At 27.5% G+C, this 18,775-nt stretch overlaps 4 protein-coding genes across 4 annotated transcripts; 3 read left to right on the top strand and 1 right to left on the bottom strand.

The window, feature by feature from the left end:
• Positions 1-4,663: 4,663 nt before the first annotated feature.
• On the bottom strand, positions 4,664-6,296 carry OCT59_025455 (uncharacterized protein; the record flags this gene model as incomplete). Its single annotated transcript, XM_025333663.2, has 7 exons — positions 4,664-4,989; positions 5,070-5,196; positions 5,275-5,375; positions 5,467-5,520; positions 5,613-5,683; positions 5,779-5,991; positions 6,092-6,296. The coding sequence occupies 7 exons, from the start codon at positions 6,294-6,296 to the stop codon at positions 4,792-4,794; spliced, it is 969 nt and encodes a 322-aa protein (XP_025170475.2). The 3' UTR covers positions 4,664-4,791.
• A 2,053-nt stretch (positions 6,297-8,349) lies between these two features.
• On the top strand, positions 8,350-10,719 carry OCT59_025456 (uncharacterized protein). Its single transcript, XM_066138582.1, has 6 exons — positions 8,350-8,594; positions 8,661-8,787; positions 8,859-8,907; positions 8,980-9,656; positions 9,736-9,971; positions 10,186-10,719. The coding sequence occupies exons 1-6, from the start codon at positions 8,540-8,542 to the stop codon at positions 10,206-10,208; spliced, it is 1,167 nt and encodes a 388-aa protein (XP_065992115.1). The 5' UTR covers positions 8,350-8,539; the 3' UTR covers positions 10,209-10,719.
• Positions 10,720-10,729: 10 nt separating this feature from the next.
• On the top strand, positions 10,730-14,094 carry OCT59_025457 (uncharacterized protein; the record flags this gene model as incomplete). Its single annotated transcript, XM_025320808.2, has 11 exons — positions 10,730-10,928; positions 11,000-11,117; positions 11,242-11,329; positions 11,420-11,914; positions 12,059-12,136; positions 12,213-12,358; positions 12,422-12,611; positions 12,696-12,793; positions 12,870-13,006; positions 13,070-13,138; positions 13,369-14,094. 11 exons carry the CDS (start codon positions 10,730-10,732, stop codon positions 13,821-13,823), a joined length of 2,073 nt encoding a protein of 690 aa, XP_025170473.1. The 3' UTR covers positions 13,824-14,094.
• A 1,263-nt stretch (positions 14,095-15,357) lies between these two features.
• Positions 15,358-16,027, top strand: OCT59_025458 (uncharacterized protein; the record flags this gene model as incomplete). The annotated part of the gene is made up of 2 exons (XM_025311552.1): positions 15,358-15,700; positions 16,008-16,027. 2 exons carry the CDS (start codon positions 15,358-15,360, stop codon positions 16,025-16,027), a joined length of 363 nt encoding a protein of 120 aa, XP_025170472.1.
• Positions 16,028-18,775: the final 2,748 nt, after the last annotated feature.

An 18,775-nucleotide genomic window follows, 5' to 3' on the forward strand; every position in this document is an offset into this window, starting at 1 on the left:
TTTAGATTAGATTCAACATTTTTAATAACACAAATCCCAATTTGGACGCAAAAATTCTGATTAATTTTTTTCTTTTCGTAATAAAAGAAGGTGGCACAAAAATTCAAAAATTATTCAAGATGAAATGGAAATTTTTGATTTATCATTTTCTCTTTTTGCAAGAAAAAAAGTCCGTCTCACTTTCCATTTTTGATTTAATTTTTAAAATTTATCTTGATATATCAATATCTTTTATTCTTCTTTTTGCAAAAGAAAATTCTCAATATTTCACAACAGTTGTAACTATAATGATCAATTTTAAGGTGATGAGAGTCGTTCCTTATATGGTACTATTAGTAATTGTGGTGATGGAGATCAATGTTGGGATATTTTATTCATGGTTTACGCCTATGCTACAACTGGTAAGTTAATTAGTTTTGAAAAAAAGATACATCAATAATTTCAGATAAGCGAATAGTAAATTTATTATTTTTTGATTTGTTCAGGATCCAAACAAATATTAACTAGGAAAACAGAAACACGCTAAAGGTTTGTCGCAACTGAGATTAAGTTCAACTGAAAATTCGTCAAATTTTTGTTATACGATATTGTAAAAAAAAATATTATGGAGATTATACGCAGTAGTGATTTTTGTGGAAGGACGTTTTGCAGGGGATAGACAAAATTTACAATTTCGTTTCCTCCGTTTTGCTCTGAACAATAATACTTAGATACTTAAATAAAGAAATTGTTTAAAGCCCTTATTTAAATCTCTAACTATATTAAATCTATATTTAAAGATTGTAGTATTCTTCATACATCTTACTTAAAAGTTTACATTTGTGAACGTTATCTGAATTAAAATTGCGTATAGGAAACATTCACGTTTCAGTTTTATTATTAACATCAAAATTGAACATAATAATCAACGCTGCTATGATAAAAAGGCTTCTAGTTCCCCTCAATGATTTGTATTTTTTTACTCTTTTTAATAAGAATTGTGACGTTGCAACCTAATGAAATTCCTATTAAGAAGCGTAATTAGCACATTAAATTAGTGAGTGATGAAACTTTTTTTTTATATTACCATTTTTTTTTGGTATTAAACCAACTTTTTTTAAAAAAAAGAAAAATTTCCGCTTTAAAAGTTGTTTCGTTACCTTTTATTTAAATATTTGTTAATTTTGTATTATTCGCAAAAAAAAAACAACAAAACAAAAGACGCCAAATTTTATTATGGTGATAATTAATGCAATGAAGAATGAAAGTCAACAGTATATGTACGTAATCACTATCTTATTTTTTAACTCGAAATAGTACCAGAAAGATGGATATTTCAGAAAATAGGAACTAAAACTATAGATAATAGCATAACTTCAATTTTCTCATTTTCTCGCAATACTCGCATTAATAAACATTCTAAGTACGTGTATGGATACACAATTTCGTTAAAGTCCGTTATTAATATAATTTTTTATTCTTTCTACTATAATATATATACCTACAAAAAAAATCCAGAAATGTACTAGAAATTAGAATACAATTTCACGTGGAGATTATATGCGATTAAGTCACTGCCCATATGCCCATAAAAAAGGTATCCAGACTTTTCGTCGAAGTCCATTTCACCGAAACCCATTTCGCCGAAGTAATTTCGCCGAATGGATATTTCATCGAAGTGCCGTTTCGCCGAAGCCATTTCGGTGAAGGGCATTTTGTCGAAGATATGAAATTTTTTAATTTTCCTTTTCTTTTTTTTAGAGAAGACAAACGAATTTACTAAGTCGCGTTTGATTATTTTAATTAAAGAAAATTTGTTTTAATTGAAAAATTCATCGTGTTCATCAATTTTCGAAACAAGGGAAAATAAAATAGTTAAAGAAAATTTGTTCTTTGAACAATTTTTATTTTCTTTGTATCAAATTTATCTAAGGAAATATATTAATTAACAACATTTTCAGTGACTTCGATGAAATGGACGTTTCGGGGAAAAGGATTCTGCGAAATATCCATTTGACGAAATATCCATTTGACGAAATATCCATTCGGCTTCGGTGAAATATCCCTTCAGTGAAACTTCCTTTCAGCAAAATGGCTTCGGCGAAATGTACTGTAACCCCATAAAAAAATACATAATACGATATGAACGAAAAAAAGTTTTTTATTTTTCAATACTGCAACAAGTTTTTTAATATTGTTAATTTGATGATAACCTGGTCTCATTAAATTTTAGCTTACACACTAAATTTATCGTTTAAAATTAAGTTTACCAAATTATTGAAAGTTCCTTCTTAATATTCATCTTGCTTCGACTTCTTCAGCATGTCCACAAATACCAATTACTTGTTACCAATTATTAATACAACCTGAGAATTCTTCGATAATAGGGAATTATTTTCCATTTTTTTTTTGTTATGAAGTATTTGGAAGTTACGATTGAATGTTGTGTAGCACATTATTGGAACATGCAATATAATTACTGCTATTAATGGTATTAAAGTGCCTCAGAAGTCTCCGAAGTTATTGAAAAGTTTAATTATTTCGTTAATATTAATTATTAAGTAAAGAAAAGTAATGCACGATATATAATAACAACGATTTTGTTTTTACGCTCCAGTAAAAACATTAGAAACAATACAGAGGAATAGAAATAGGACATAAAACTAAGAATTTATACCCAGTTCTTGTAGCCCGGACCCCGGAACACGTAATTGGCATTGATTTCTAATAGTTTCTTTTACCATTCTGAATACTTGGTCTGTGATTAAAACCACGCCCTGCTTCAATTTTACACCATTAAAAGAATGGCAGGACATCGTTAATAAAATATCTTGTCGTTATTTTCTCTACGCTATGTATTATAATAATTTTATTTCTTTCATAATTATTCTTTCCTATCTTTCTGTCGCAATACGATATAATGAAATTTCAGCTAATTTTTGAGCGATTATTCATAAATTATTTTGAATTATAGGCAATCATACATCTTCCTAGTTTTTGGTAATGGAACGATCTATCCGTTTCTTCTTTAATTAGTTCTTTAATCAGGAAAGATAAATCAAGTATGTGATGGAGACGCACTTGTAGAACATAAAAGGATAAAGTAAAAAAAGTAGCATTAAAAACGTTACAACTTCAAAAGTACATACTGATATAACAAAGTACTGGAACGGTTATCTTAATAAAGGAAATGTGTTAAATTCTGGAGAGTTCCGAAGGTAGAGAATAATTTCAGAAGTTTCACTAATATACAACTTTGTTTTTCTTAAAAATGTTCCAACTGTAACCTATAGGAATGTATAACTTAAAAGGGTACATATATTACAAGGGATTAAATGGAGCAAATATTTAGATCGCGTTACAAAGCGGCCGTTTAATAATATCAGTGACAGGTATTACAGTATGCTGATTCATCATTTTTTTAAAAAAAATATCAGCTCGAAATATCAGTAAGAAAACTCAGCATAGTGTACCGCTAAACCCAAACTCTCAAACTCAGATGATGGTGTCACTGTGAACAATCATAAACATGTAATAATATTTCCTTATTTAAAATGAAGAGTATAACTTTGTAATTCTCAAAAATATATAAATACTTCCTCTCCTGTATTTTCTCGGCTTATCGCCTTTCCTTCTGCCAAACTTTTATAATATAGAAACCGCTTGTCACAGTGGGGAGTGTTCTGCGGGTTATCGACTACTGGTAAGTTAGTCGGTCTATCTTCGGCCACCTTCTGGGACAGGTATAATTTGTATTGTGTAAATTTTAAACGAAAGAAAAACACTTGAGTATGATCTTGGAAAAGCAACAATAGAAGCAGCACTCTTATTATTTGCCGGTAACACCATACCACCCGACAATACAGTGATATAAATTTTTTATTTTTTAAAAGGTGGCCTTATCCGCAGAGTGGGTCTTTAGTAATTGAGGGCTAGTCCTTGTGTCTAGTTTTCAGTGAAGTAAGGGGGCCCCGCATATGATAGATGTACATGTAACCATTTGTGACAAGCTTGCCTCCCTCTTAAAAAAAAATACTCTGCGCAGCCGCCTTGCTATGCTGTGTTGTTTGATTTGTTGTATTCTTTGTGTTGTTTAACAATATATACTTTCTCTTTCTTTCTATAGGTATCGTTTTGATGTTGTGGTTTATGCTGTTTTACCATTCATCTTTTGGTTCTTATGGCAATGATGAGATAAAGGACGCATCTTGCGATCTTATTGTATTTTTGTATTACAATATTTAAATTCTGAGCCATATCCAAAAATTTTATAAACATCAAAATGTTCCATTGAAGGTATATTTGATGAGAATACAATATATCAAATTATATGGCCAATCACTTTTTTTTTGTTATTTTAAGCACGTGACTTGAAACTTGAAAGTGACAAAAAAAAAGTTTCTCAGTTAAACAAGTTATTTGATTATTGAGGTTTATTTAAAATATTACCGTCAATTGAATATACAATAATATACTAATATGCACTTTTAATTTTATTTTATTTTTTTTTTTAAGATACCAATTTGAAAAAAATTGAATCGAATTAATATTTATTATTGATACACTATCGTAATTTTTTTAATCTTATTTTTTACATACTTTTTGAATAAATACTTTTTTTTGCGTCTACTAATCTTATCCTTTTTTGTTATTATTTTTTTTTTAAGAAATCAATAATTTTTTTCCAATCGAATTAATTTATTGATACAGTGGCCATATAATTAATCCTATTTTTACACATACTTTTTAAATAAATACTTTTTTTTTACGTCTACTATCCCACTCTTTTTTTATATTACTAAACGATAATTTTTAGCCAAGCATACTGGTCGGTTTAAATCCACTGGATAGCAAACTATTTAAACCACCACTCAGGTTTGCTTCTCGAACCTTCTTTGAAATTCCTTTTTGATGACGCACCTTAAATGCTTGATTATCAAGTATGTCAAGGTAATTAAACGCTTGACTACCAATAAAACCTGCTCTTGGTGCTTCAGATATACCATTTATCTAAAAGAAACAAAAATACATTGAATGTTAAAAGGTAGGAAGGTTCTCAAATCAATATATATATATATATATTAACTTACATTTGAGATTTTTTGATAGCCCTTTCCTCCTTCAATTTTTTTTGGAATAGTCCGTAGAACTTCTTTACCCTTTTCTTTGCCTTCAAGATTTTCAGGTTGAGCTACTTCTAACTTAGATTTTTCATTTCTGAATTTCATAATTAAATCGTTAACATTAAAATTCGCGAAAGAAACTATGGAAAAAGCATAAAGTTCTAATTCTTACTTCTTTTCGGTTGTCGGTTTCTTTAGATCTTCATCTGATGCAGCGTCTTGTTTTTTTGATTTAGGCTTCGCAATTTTTCGTGAGGTCATTGTGACCTTAGACTATAATAAAAGAAAAATAATAAATTAATTTGGTTAATACTTAATAAATATAAAAAACTATTTTTTATTAAAAAAAAAAATCTTTTTGTACATTATCTGAAACTAAAGATAACGTTTTTAAATCCTCAATTATATTATCATCAAACTAAGACACAAATATAATAAAACACATCACACAATATAGTTAATTAATTATTTGCGTTAGGATACGCGACGATAAAATTCAGTTATATTTACCTGCAATTCTATTGTTGATGTTAAATCATTGTCATCACAGACTTGTAATGATGGAAAAGTATCATTGTCACCTATATAAAGAAATTATAAATTAAATTGAATAGACTATTAAAACTTGAATGAAAGTTGATTTAATTCAAATAAAATTATTTTCAAAACTAAATACCTTCTTCTTCTTCGCTGCTTTCACTAGATGATGTGTCACTTGATGTAACCGTCATTGATAATAAAGGTAAAGGTTTATAATCATCGTCAAAAGAATCAATCCTTCTTCTTTTTGATGATGATTTTGTTGACAATTTGTTTGATCTAGGAGATTTAATTCCTAATGATCTTTCAATTTCAATTTCTTCAACAAAAGGATTATGAGAAGTCCAAACTATAAAATCACAAAAAAAAAGAAAGATAGATTGTTAATTTAATAATCACATATTAAATATATTAAACAAGAATTCATTTAAATTTTAAATACGACTTACTTTCGTCGTTAGATTCCTCAAACTTTTTTGTGAGTGGTTGAAAAAATACATCTAAATTATTCAAAGGATTTTTTGGTTGTCTTTCTTGTAATTCAGTAAAAGTATCCTCAACGTTATAATATTCTTCTTGAGAAAATTCTTTTGTACAAGGTTTGAAATAAGAAGCCAATCTATCCAAAGGATTCGATCCTTGAATTGAATCCATTACTCAATTGTTACACAGCAATAGAAAATTAAGAAACGATTACAATTATCGACTAGATCTTGGACTAAAATGAAATAATACAATTTTTATTTAATAAAATTTGGAGAAAAATAGATAACTTTTTTTTTATTTTAATAAGAACTATTAATTCAAATACTCGAATAAGTATAATGTTACAACGAAGAATTTAGAAAGAAATTTTTTTTTTTAATAAAATAATAGTAAACTAGTTATAATAAATAAATTTGTTTTTGTAACAAGAAATCATAGAGATCGTTTGCTCTGCTTGAGAGTTAGAGAATTAACTTCTCTAGGAAAAAAAAAAAATTTTTTTTTTTTTAGGATCAAAAAAAATATTGTTTGGTGTTACAAAATTAGCGCTCCACATAAAATGATTGGCGCATGGTCTCAAGTGAGGTCCAGTGATATGCATATGATGCATTCAACTTAATTAAATCAAGAAGGTAATCAGGATAAGGACATAAAAAGAAAAGAATATTTAAAATAAAAAAATTTTACAATATAGTCGAACTTTTCTAATGCATCAAACGATTCATAACGTAATAAAAGAAATATGATAATAATTACTAAATTATAACATCCGTCTGATTAAATACTTCTTTTTGACTTCAATTAAATTTGTGCTACATTTAAAATGCAACATACATGTGCGGAATGCCCCGATCCAAGCAAATGGCACAAACGTATAACTGATAAGTACACATACGTATAAAATGCGTAAAAATCACGTGAGATATACGAAATCATGTGATATTAAATTTACCAATGCTACATATCAAAAATTTCGGTTTTTTTCTATAAAAATGACTTTCTTTGAAATTAGAAATACTTTCTTCTCGAAACTACGAAATTACGAAATTACATATAATAATATTGTCATTTTACCAGAATTATGATCTAAATCCAAAGAAATTTAAGACACTGATAATAATCACCACGCTTTGTAGTATTTTTGAATTGATAATAAATGATAATAAATCATTAAATCAACTTCCAACATTATAAATCTTTTCTTTTTCGTATTTGATGTTATTAATGAAATTATATGACGGAAAAAATGTCTAATTTTTTTTTTCTCATTTTTTTCACATCACTAAGTAAATTTAGTTATGGCAATTTTTATAATATTTTAAGCTCATTTGTTTTTATTTAATAAAACCCATCATGTAATAGTTCTGATTTCCATATGAGCTATAATTTTCTATTTAAATAATTTTCAAGAGAAACTAAAATTAAATAACGTCTATGAGATTACTTTAATTGTATAAGTGAAAATAACATGCTATCTTATTAAGGATATTCCATACCCAAATCTTGTCTTACATGTCAATTTCGAACATCATTTCCTTAAAAGAGTCTAGTTATTCTAATCAGAGGGCTTATTATTTGTCTCGTGGCCGTGTAAGAATCGAAAAATACTCCGCCGCATTTAAAGGGTTTCAAAGCCTCAAATTTATAAATTACACGATATTTGATACGTGTTCAAAGTTAATGCATTTAATCAATCTTTTTTTTTTTTTTTTTGTAACCGTAAAATCATTATCGTATAATCAATCGTATATACGACAATTGTGAAATTGCGAAATTCGTAGTTTCTTGAAAAAAAAAAACATTCCTTGAAAAGATTAATTAATTTAGTAAAATGTAATTAATTATAATGAATTTGATTGACTGAATGAATCATTTTTGTTGGAAAAAAAAAAGTCTTTCCTCAACGCAAAAAATGTTATCAAAACTAGCAGATATTTATACTAACGAAATGAATTAAACCATAATGAGAAAAATTCAATCCTAAATTTAAAAAGTTCTCACGATTTTCTCTTTTAAATAATGAAAACATTTGTTTCTATGAATAAATGAAAATCCAAAAATGTGAAAATCATAGAAAATCACTTAAACAGGTTCTTCCATGATTTTTACCTTATTTGGAATAAAATTTCATACTAGTACCACTGACGAAATAACTATGAAAAGATTATGAATATTATATATATAAAAGCCTCAGTCGGGTAAGCACAGCCCGTTTTTTTTTATTACAAAACCAGATATAAGGATCCCATTATAACATAAACTTTTACAATTTTTACAAAAAATTGATTTAATTCTTGTTCCATTAATATCCTTTAAAAAAGGAGAAATTTCTTTTCGCATGATTATTATTTAAAAAAAAAAATTAAAATCAACAATTACGAGTAAACAAGTGTATATAACTATATATAAATATGAAAAAACGAATATCAATTTTATTTTTAATTGCCATAGTTGTTTTCTTACAAGGTAAGGGAGAATTTATCTTAAAATGATTTCACATGACGCAGTAAATTAATTTTCATTATCAATAAGGCGGGGTATATGGTCAGTCATCAAAATGTGTGGACCATGGATTTTGTTTTAAAATAACTCCACCAGCAAGTGTTAATGATCCTGTAAGCTTATACACTTTTGAATTAGAAGCTCCAGCATCTATAGGGTAATTTAATATACCGTATTACGCTAATAATTTCTAAGGATTCTCAAATTAAATAACCTTTTCTATTATAGGTGGGTCGCACTTGGAGTTGGTCCATCTATGATTGGAAGTTACATAATAGTAAATATTATTTTTTTTCTCACTATAAAATAAAAAATCCTATTTATTCAAATCGTAATTCTATTTCTTTAGATGGCTTGGCCTTCAACGAATGGATCAGCTATAATTACCCAGCGTATTGCGGAACGATATAGTGTACCGAGAGTCACATCTCAACAAAGTGATCTTAGTTTAGATGCCACTTCCAGTGGTGTAAAAAATGGAAAATTCATTGCAAAATTCACTCGAGCAGTTTCGGTTGCTGGATCATCGATTGAATCAAGTGGACAAGATTTTGTTTGGGCCCTTCAGACAGAAGAAAGACCTCCAGATGATGCATCTACTCGTGACATTTTTATTCATAATAGTAAAGGTCGTTATACCTATGTCATGGATGCAAATGCCGTTGGAATTAGTAGTTTAAGCAGATATGACAAGTACATCTTGGCTCACGGAATTATAATGTTCGCTGTATGGGGTTTCTTGGTACCGGGTGCTGTTTTTATCGCAAGATTTACAAGAAATATTATTCCACAAAAATGGTTCAAACTTCATTGGGGAATTCAGCAATTCTTAGCATCTCCTTTAACTTTGATTGGATTGATATCGGCATACGTAGCGGGTGTGAGATTTCATGCTGCTAATACCCATCATTTTCTTGGAGTAGTTGTGTTTGGAGGTTTCATATTTCAACTTACTCTCGGATGGATTCATCATAAACTTTTTGATCCATCCAGAAAACATTTTCCATGGTGGACCAAACTTCACTGGTAGATGATATTTTTTTTTAAAAAGAAATATAAATATATCTATACTTAATATAATAACTATGTTACCAACTTTCTTTAGGTGGTGGGGACGCATATTGATTCTTTTGGCGTTTATACAAATTCTTTTGGGATTACAACAATATAATGCATCTCACGGAGTCTTCGTTGGATATTATATCTATGTTCTATTTATCCTGTCATCCTATGGAGGTATATCTTATTATTTATACAGGAGGAGGAAGCGCGATTTAGAGACGTTCGCCAAATCGGATGTCCTTTACACAGGAATACGTCAAGATGATGTAGAGCAACAGAGTTAAGTGGAATTTTATTATGATGTGTATATTAAAAGTGTATATTAATAGGAATATATATCATTGTATCATGTATTTTTAGTCTTTGTAATATATAATATCATTTGTAGTTTAAGAATATATCCTCATATTATCTAATTCATTTTCTCTCTTCATTTTATTCTAAAATCTCGCCAACCTTGTCGGAATTTTTTATTTTTTTTTCATAAATATAGGTCTTTTGATTACTTCTACGTAAACCAACAAAACTACTATACTCCATTATATTCAACACCTTCAGATCAATATAATATCAACGGTGGAAGTGCTAATTATTTCTTATATCAATTAAGATTTAATATGTTGGATAATTTAGGCATACAATATGAAGCTACTCTATTTTGTATTTTATTATTATTTGTTATACTTTTTATTGTAGGAATCTTTACATTAATTTACATGAATAGTGGTTTGTTATTCTCATAATTATTATCAAAAAAAAAAAAATTTAAAAAATTTTAGTTTTATTTATGGTCATATATATACATGTAATTCGAGTAGAAAATATTGGTCAGGGAAAGAAAATCCTCATTGTACATACACAACTATCAAAAGACTTATATTTTGAAAATAAAAAATTCCGTCACTTAAAAATGAAACGTAGATCAATCGCGCGAAAAATCGTGATGATGGATGTATGTAACACAAAATGATTAGATAAAATTAAGAAATTAAAATAAAAATTATCTTTTTTTTTCTTTATATTTTTTTTAAAAAAACATGGAGTCTATGTTTGATAATCTACTTAGTTCAGTAGACGCAGTTGTTTATTCTATTTACTTTCCTCTTCCTACTTCAGATCAAATATCTTTTCTTCAAGAAATTAGCACTTTAATTCTTTCAGATTTAAACCAATATTTGAACGAATACATTTGGCAAAAAGATCCTTTTGAATTAAGAATAGCTAAAAATGAATCAGGTAAACGAATAATAGGAGGAATTTTTCATCTTTATCGTTTTCTTTATGTATTTTAAACTTTATTAAAATAGATCCTAGTTACCCTTTCTTACACGGAAAGACTAGATTCGGAGATTGTATTGATGATGAATGGTTTATCGTATTTTTGTTGAGACAAATATCATTAAAATATAAAGAGACAGTGATCAGGTATTTAGAATGTATGATGATTTAAGTTATTCATGAAAGAATTTGTTTTAATTATTTGTCAAAAAGATATTATGTTGTCAACCAATATTAATTCAAAAACTAATAAATAGATAAAATTTGGTAGTGTCTCAGATAATGATGGAGAATTCTTGTTGATTGAAGCTGCTAAACAGCTTCCATCTTGGTTAGATCCTAGTAACAGTGAAAATAGGGTGAATTAAAAAATTTTTGATTTTTTAGGTATATATATATATATATATATATATTTTTTTTAACAAAATTTTGATCTTCCAATTATTTAGGTGTTCATATATCAAAATGAACTGCATATAATTCCATTACCAAAAACTCCTGCTGAAATATTTAATATACCTGCTGGAAAATTATCAATTGATAAAGCAGTTGAACTGATACATAATGATAATATTAATACAAAGGCCAATGTTAATATACAACTAGCTGCTTTGGAGAAATCAAATGAGTTTCCGCAAAAGATCCAACAAAATATTCATCGTGCAAGATGTCATATTCCAAGAAAAATAGCACATGCATTATATCTAAATCCTCAACTTGTAGCTCCAGCTGTAGAAGCATTTTATACGAGAGATCCTATTGCATTGAAAGCATGTCAAAAAATGGAAAATTTCACTCCTTCTACATCCATAACTGTGACTGTGAAATTCACGAAAACTTTATACGCTCAAGCGATAAGTCAACAGTTTCATCCACCTAAACCATTTAAATTGCCTGCTAGCAATTCCAAAAAATTCAAAGCTGCTGAATTAGGAATGAAATTGGTAAGTTATAATGTTATTATCCGGAGCGTAGCGAAGGACCATTTAAAAACTTTATTTGTCTTTAGTGTCTAATATCCGGAGCGTAGCGAAGGACTATTTGAAACTTTATATGTCTTTAGTGTCTAACTTTTTTAATAATATTAGGCATGCGGGATGGAAATATTATGTACGGATAAACATTATACAAAGTCAGCAACAAAATTATCCGATATGAACGTTGAGGTAAAATTATTCAAAGAATGTTAACTATATTGTTTGTTATTTAAATTTTAAGATAAATTTATCTTCCTTAATATAGACATATCCGTTTAATGAGGATTCGGAATGGAAATTATTTCGTGATAAACTTGTGAAAAGAAATTATTTTCGTGGAGAAGTTGAAGGATCTAAAAAGTATAAACAGCTTGATAATATTGCTAAACAACAATATTTAATAACCAAAATGTAAGTTATTACGTTGAGATGACATAATATAACTATAATTATTAACTAAATTAATCATTTTAGGGACGAAGAAGCTAATAATAAATCAATATTTGAACAAATCAATCATTTGTTAAGCAAATCCATGATTCCTGATGAAGTTTTGACTGCAGATACAACCGAAGATGATGATTCATGGATAAATATTGATCATAAACAACTGGAAGAATTACTTAATGAAAGAGAGAGAGGCTACGGAGAAATCAAGAAAGAAGTAAGATAAATGTTTAACTTATATTTGTAAATATATAATATTATTAAAAGAGTTTATTTTAAATTTTTTTTTTTCTTCGTATAGTCTATGGACGAGCAAGTTGATCTGACAAATATGATCGACGCGTTTGAAAAGTTTATCGATTTCGAAGGAGCTGGAGTTGAAGGAGCTGAATTCCTAGAGTTCGTTTATTAAATATGAATGATTCCGTTATTGTTTAGCGTGCTCGAATTTAATATATTGACTTTATTCGTGTAGTGAACATATGTCGGATGATGATGATGATGATGATGATGACGATGACGATGACGATGATGAACCGGATGACATGCTGAATAATAATGATGTTCGTTTAGATCCGACTGAATTTTTGAATATTATGAAAAAAACTTTGGGTAATTTAATGAAAAAATTTTCTTTTAACTTAAAAAAATCTATATACTAACTCATTTTTATAGATATTTCTGAAGAAGAATATCGAAAATTAGCAACAAAAAAATTAAAACGAGAGCAAGAAAAGATGTCAAGTAAGTTCCTCTCCAAAGCAAATAAAAAAGAATTTTTTTTTAATTATATTAATATGTATTTTTGTTTTTAATTATATTAATATATATATATTTATATTTATTTATTTAATTAATATAATATGTATATTTCTTTTAATTATATTAGTATTTTTTTTATTTTTATTTTTAATTACATAAATGTATTTTTTTTTTAATTATATTAATATTTCTTTTCTTTTAAAAAAAAATAGAAAGTGATAAAATACCGATTATTGTGCAGGAAAATCAACAACAATCCACTCAATCCACTCAATCAACTGCACCTATATCAATTGAAGAGATGGACGAAGATTTAGACATGAATACATATATGCAAGCAATGGAAGCTGAACTTTCTGCTTCAAGAATTCCTGAATCATTTATACGTTCACCAAATGAAGCGATAGGTAAACAAGATGATGACAAGATTAAAGATGATCCGTCATCTAAAAAAGAGAAGGAAAGAGCAGCTGATTCAATTGATATGGAAAATGACGAAGAATCAGATGAATTGTATAAACCTGTTGATATTAATTTAAATCTCGTAAAGAATTTATTAGAAAGCTTTAAGTCTCAAGAAGGATTACCTGGACCTGTTAGTAATATTTACAACAGATTGGGAAATGTAATACCAAAAGATGAAGAAGATAAAAGTGACGAACAGTGATAAACAATAATGTGCAGCAATTAAATGAATAAACGGATGAGGTAAATTGACGAAAAAAAATTATTGGAAATAGTATAAAGAAGGGGTGGTGGTGTGAGCGTGATATGCTAAGTCATGCAATGATGTACGTTATGATGCGACCATAAAAAGGAATATGTGTGTACTCATAATAATTTTAGAAAGAGGTTCAAGATCTATTTTGAATACAAAGAGTTGAGTTATTTATTTATGATTTAAAATAAATCAAATCAAATAAAAATCATTACCTTCTAATACCTAAAATTATAAAGTTTTGTCTTTTTGTCTTTTGAAAATTTTTTAGCTATACAAAATTATTTACAAAAAGTAATAAAGACAACTTTAGATGCTAGAATTTAATGCTTTCGTAAAAAAACCTATAAAATTTGATTAACTGTTAATTGCACAAATTTTGCATTGATCATCATTAACGTAAATTTAATTAATTTTGCAAAACATTACATAAACAATTAATACAAATTTTAAAAACAAACAAATTTTACAAATAATAAATTTGTGGTCAATTATTATATAAGATAAGAGAATTACACCGCCAAGACTTACTCCGCTCACAAGGGAAATTTTGTTTAATTACAACACCAACGAAATAAGTGCACATTAATATTCATAAGTTGAAAGCTTCGCATACCACACAAGAAACCAATCGATTAAGATTTCACGAAATTTTTAATTGGTTATTACATTATTTACGAGATATTTTGAAAACATTAAATTTAGATTTAATCAATATAATGTATTAATTAACGATTTAATGTATTAATTAACGATTAATAGCGAAGTTGAAATCATAAAAAAAAATTATCAAAAAAAAAATTGATTCAACTTCGAACACCCACTTTTTATTTATCCTACTTATAATAGACTATATTTTTACACAAAAAAAAATAACCTTAGTCTTTTTTTAGATAATTAACGAGTTTCAAGTTTCATAAAAATCATATTATGTAGATAAACATGAAATTCTCACATTCATCATTGACTGATTGATTGATATGATTTGATTAATTAATAATAATAATGTACCGCGTATCAATTTGCGGCTGCAACGCTGCAACGATAATTTTTAATTTGATGATCAGAAAATTTAATAATTTTTATTTGCACAACAAACAAAAATAATTTTTAAAATTTATGAATGGTCAGATAAATTTTTATCAGTTTAGTATACAAAATTTCAAATAAACATTAATAATTCCCGTATCCCAAATATAATAATGACAATTGATGCAATGCTTCACAAAAAACATGGTACTAACTTTTTTTCCCCAATCCTCATCAGCGAATACTTGCGCAGAATTCCTATTATACCTATTTTTGGTAAAAGTTTAGTAACATTCAAGCAATGAGATTAAATTCCGTAAAACAAAAATAAAAGTTTGATAATTAAAATTAATGTTTATCTTTAGCATAAAATTAAAAATTCGATGCAGTGATAAAAATTATAAAAGGTCATTAACTGGGCAATCTCAAATTTTTTTTCAACAATAAAAAAAAAATGAAATTCCAATCTACTCTTATCCTTGTCGCTCTTTGCATCCTCTCTACCTTCTCTGCTTCTGTAACTGAAGCTAAACAATGCTTTCAAAAACAAAACGCTAGAGAAGCTACATTACTTAATAAAAAATTTGACAAACTTAACAAAAACTCCCCATGCAAAACTGGTGAGACTGTTTGTATTAAAGGACAAGTCGCCCAATGTGATCAAGGAAAATTTGTTCTCACTTCTTGTGGTCCTACAACAGAATGTTTTGCACTTCCACTCGTAAATAGTCCCGGTACTAGCATAGCTTGTGACAAAAGCGAAGATGCTGCTAATCGTATCAAACTTGCTCGCCAATGTAAGTGTCTTATCTTTATCCCATAGGTATTATGTATACACCGACGGATTTTTTTGTCAATTACTCCACTGGATTAAAAAAAAGTATAAACAAGTATAAAATCCATCGGCGTATACGTCATACACAATGAGATAAGTCTGTTATTTCATGGATATCTAATAAATACTCCATATACACCGGCCCCCAAGGCATCGGTGAATATTTTAGTTATTCATTGATACCCATGGAATAGCACGTATTTATTCTACAATATACAAATAAACTTTTATACTAAATGTATTTAATTTTCTTTTTTAACATATTTTAGGTCGAGGAAAAACCGGTTAATCAAAAAGCAAACGATAAATTTTATTATCCGAGATAATTAGATAATTTGAATAAATTATTTTGCTTTTCCTTTTTTTTTCCTTAAATTTATTTTGCTTTTCTTCTTTTTTTCCTTAAATTTATTTTAGCTTCTATTAGCATTTGTTTTAGACTTAAACCTGTTTCATTTTTTTTTCTTTTAGCATTCAGAAATACGAGAAAATTACACTCTTTTTTTTTTTTTATTAGAGATAAAGAAAAAAAATTTTTTATATTTCTCATTTTCATCATCCTTTTCGTATCAATAAAAATACGAAAAAACTTTTACATTCTTTTTATTAGAAATCTTCATATTTATACTAATAGATATCAATAAACATGACAGAGATTATTCATCATTGATAATCTTTGCCTCTTTTTATATAAAAAATTTTTTTTTTGAAATTATAAAAATTTTAATAATTATTATCAGCTAAAATATCCAAAATTTTAAAAAGAGTGACATATTTCGAATTTGATCAAAAATAGATCTTAACCTTTTACCCGTTCACTTTTCCAGGGGGAAAGTCCTCGATTCCATTATACTAGTAGGGACAATCAATGGAAGTTCCAATTCACGAATCCGGACAGCCCCTTCAAGGGAGAATATCCAAAGATTGCCCATTCTTACTGGCACATGGTCGCAAAACAACCTCGGTGATGTTCAGCGCATCAACACGAATGGGTTCGTTCAAGAGAAGCATTCAGACAAGCACTTATTACTTGCCCAGATGATGCATCCACAACTCTAAAGGCTTTCAAGTTTGAGACCTCAGGATACTGCTGCGTGAAGAACGCTAACTAGGTTATTTTATTTTTTCTGGACTAGTGAGCTGACAGTGTAATTGAACAGACCTGTGGAATATATAATCCAATGATCATAAATTAAGACGAGTAGATTAATTGTTCGTATTCAATACTTTATTTTAAAATAATCCTTGATCTCCAAAACCAAAAATTTAAAAATGAATAAAAATTAATTTTGACCAAAATTTACAATAATTCCGGCCATGTTTTTTTTAAAAAATCATACCGTTCTTAACTGTTAAGCTAAAATCGTTAATGACAATTTAGATCATATGACGATATCCAGTTACGCGCGTCACGTTAAAATTTTTAAATTTTTCCAATTTTTCTAAACATATTGAAATTGAACTAATTCTCAAAAATAAAAATTAACCAAGGATTTCACTTTAGTTTATATATAATAGCAGATAATAATTTCCATTTATTAGTTTAATCACCTTAAATTAGAGGTGCAAACTTTACCGACGTAACTTCCGTAACAAAGTTACGTCAATAACGTCACTGCAGATGCATTTTATAATAATTTATATAATATCGAGCTACGTCACAAGTTACAACCTTTCGTTGACTTAATGAGTGACGTATCTAACAAAAAAGAAAAAGTATGCACCACTACCTTAAATCATATTCACGAAATCAGTTAAGAATGGGAATTTGTCATAAATTAAGAATTTAATTGACGAGTTAAATTAAAATTAAATTGAAAACTTATATTTAGATAGATAGCCCTATTAAATTTATCACGTTACCGACTTAGCGATGCATTACATAATTTTTTTTAAATAAATAAATAAATAAATAAAAATGTCTTTTCTCTCTCACTTTTTTTTTGTTATCCAAAGTGAAAATAAGTGAAAATAAGTGCAAACTATGTGGGAAATCATTTAAAAAAAATTATACAACACAAATCTTATCTTTAACGAAAACATGGCAATGGTATTACAAAATAGCTTATTCTAATTAAACCAATATTCTTTGTATTTTAATTTTCAGATAACAATGTGATACAATGTGATACAACCGAAATTTTTCGGATAAAGAACTTGGACACATTTTTCTTTTATAGATCCTATCATTTAAACACTATCATCATTTTTAAAAATTTGTTTAACCGTATTTTATAAGTCCTATCATTTATATCTGTTTAATTTATATTTGTTTTGTTTAATCATAGAACTTATACAATTAAATTATATTAAACTTATCAATTGAATCATATAAAACTTATCAATTTAATCATATTATAGAACTTATCAATTATTATAGATCGATGTGAAAATTACCAAAGCTGTTAGGAGGCGTAAAAAAAAAAAAGATATCATTGTATTTTATAAATGATATACGAAATTACTATTCCTAGCAATCCTAATAACCTAAATTTTTTCACCAAAAAACTTTGTTTACCTATCGTTGTTGATCTTACCATATTATTTCTTCAAATTTTTTTTTGATCTCATTTCGACTCAATTATGAATTTGAATCAAAAATTTTGTGATCAGTGTTGACTGACATGATTGTACGTTCGGCCAAAATAATTTGAGTAAAGAATTAATAAATAATAATATCATAATTGACGAGTACAAATCATGGATTGGATTCAGAGAAATAAATACATCACATAATAATTAATAATAGAAATAACGATACAATAAACCATATCACATAATAATTAATAATAATTAATAATAATAAGAAAACATGATAAATAACGATACAATAAACCATATTTAGAAATCAATTAATCACAAATGGGGGATTATTTATCAAAGAATTAAATTTAAACGAAAAACTTTAAATTTTCTGTACTTTTTCTTTTTCACGGAATACTATGAAAAGAAATCCGAAAATACCGAAAATTTGGGGTGTTTTTTTTTTATTAATAGAAAATAAATGTTACGGATAAAAGAAATTTCATCATCGATT

Source organism: Rhizophagus irregularis, chromosome 5 (genome assembly GCF_026210795.1).
Source record: "Rhizophagus irregularis chromosome 5, complete sequence".
Classification (NCBI taxonomy): Eukaryota; Fungi; Glomeromycota; class Glomeromycetes; order Glomerales; family Glomeraceae; genus Rhizophagus; species Rhizophagus irregularis.

Excerpts from the sequence above, each read along its gene's own strand:
- OCT59_025456 (XM_066138582.1), top strand. The coding sequence starts at position 8,540 with ATGAAAAAACGAATATCAATTTTATTTTTAATTGCCATAGTTGTTTTC. Across the intron at positions 9,657-9,735 it reads TGGTGGACCAAACTTCACTG|GTGGTGGGGACGCATATTGA; the intron begins GTAGATGATATT and ends AACTTTCTTTAG. Across the intron at positions 9,972-10,185 it reads AGATGATGTAGAGCAACAGA|GTCTTTTGATTACTTCTACG; the intron begins GTTAAGTGGAAT and ends TCATAAATATAG.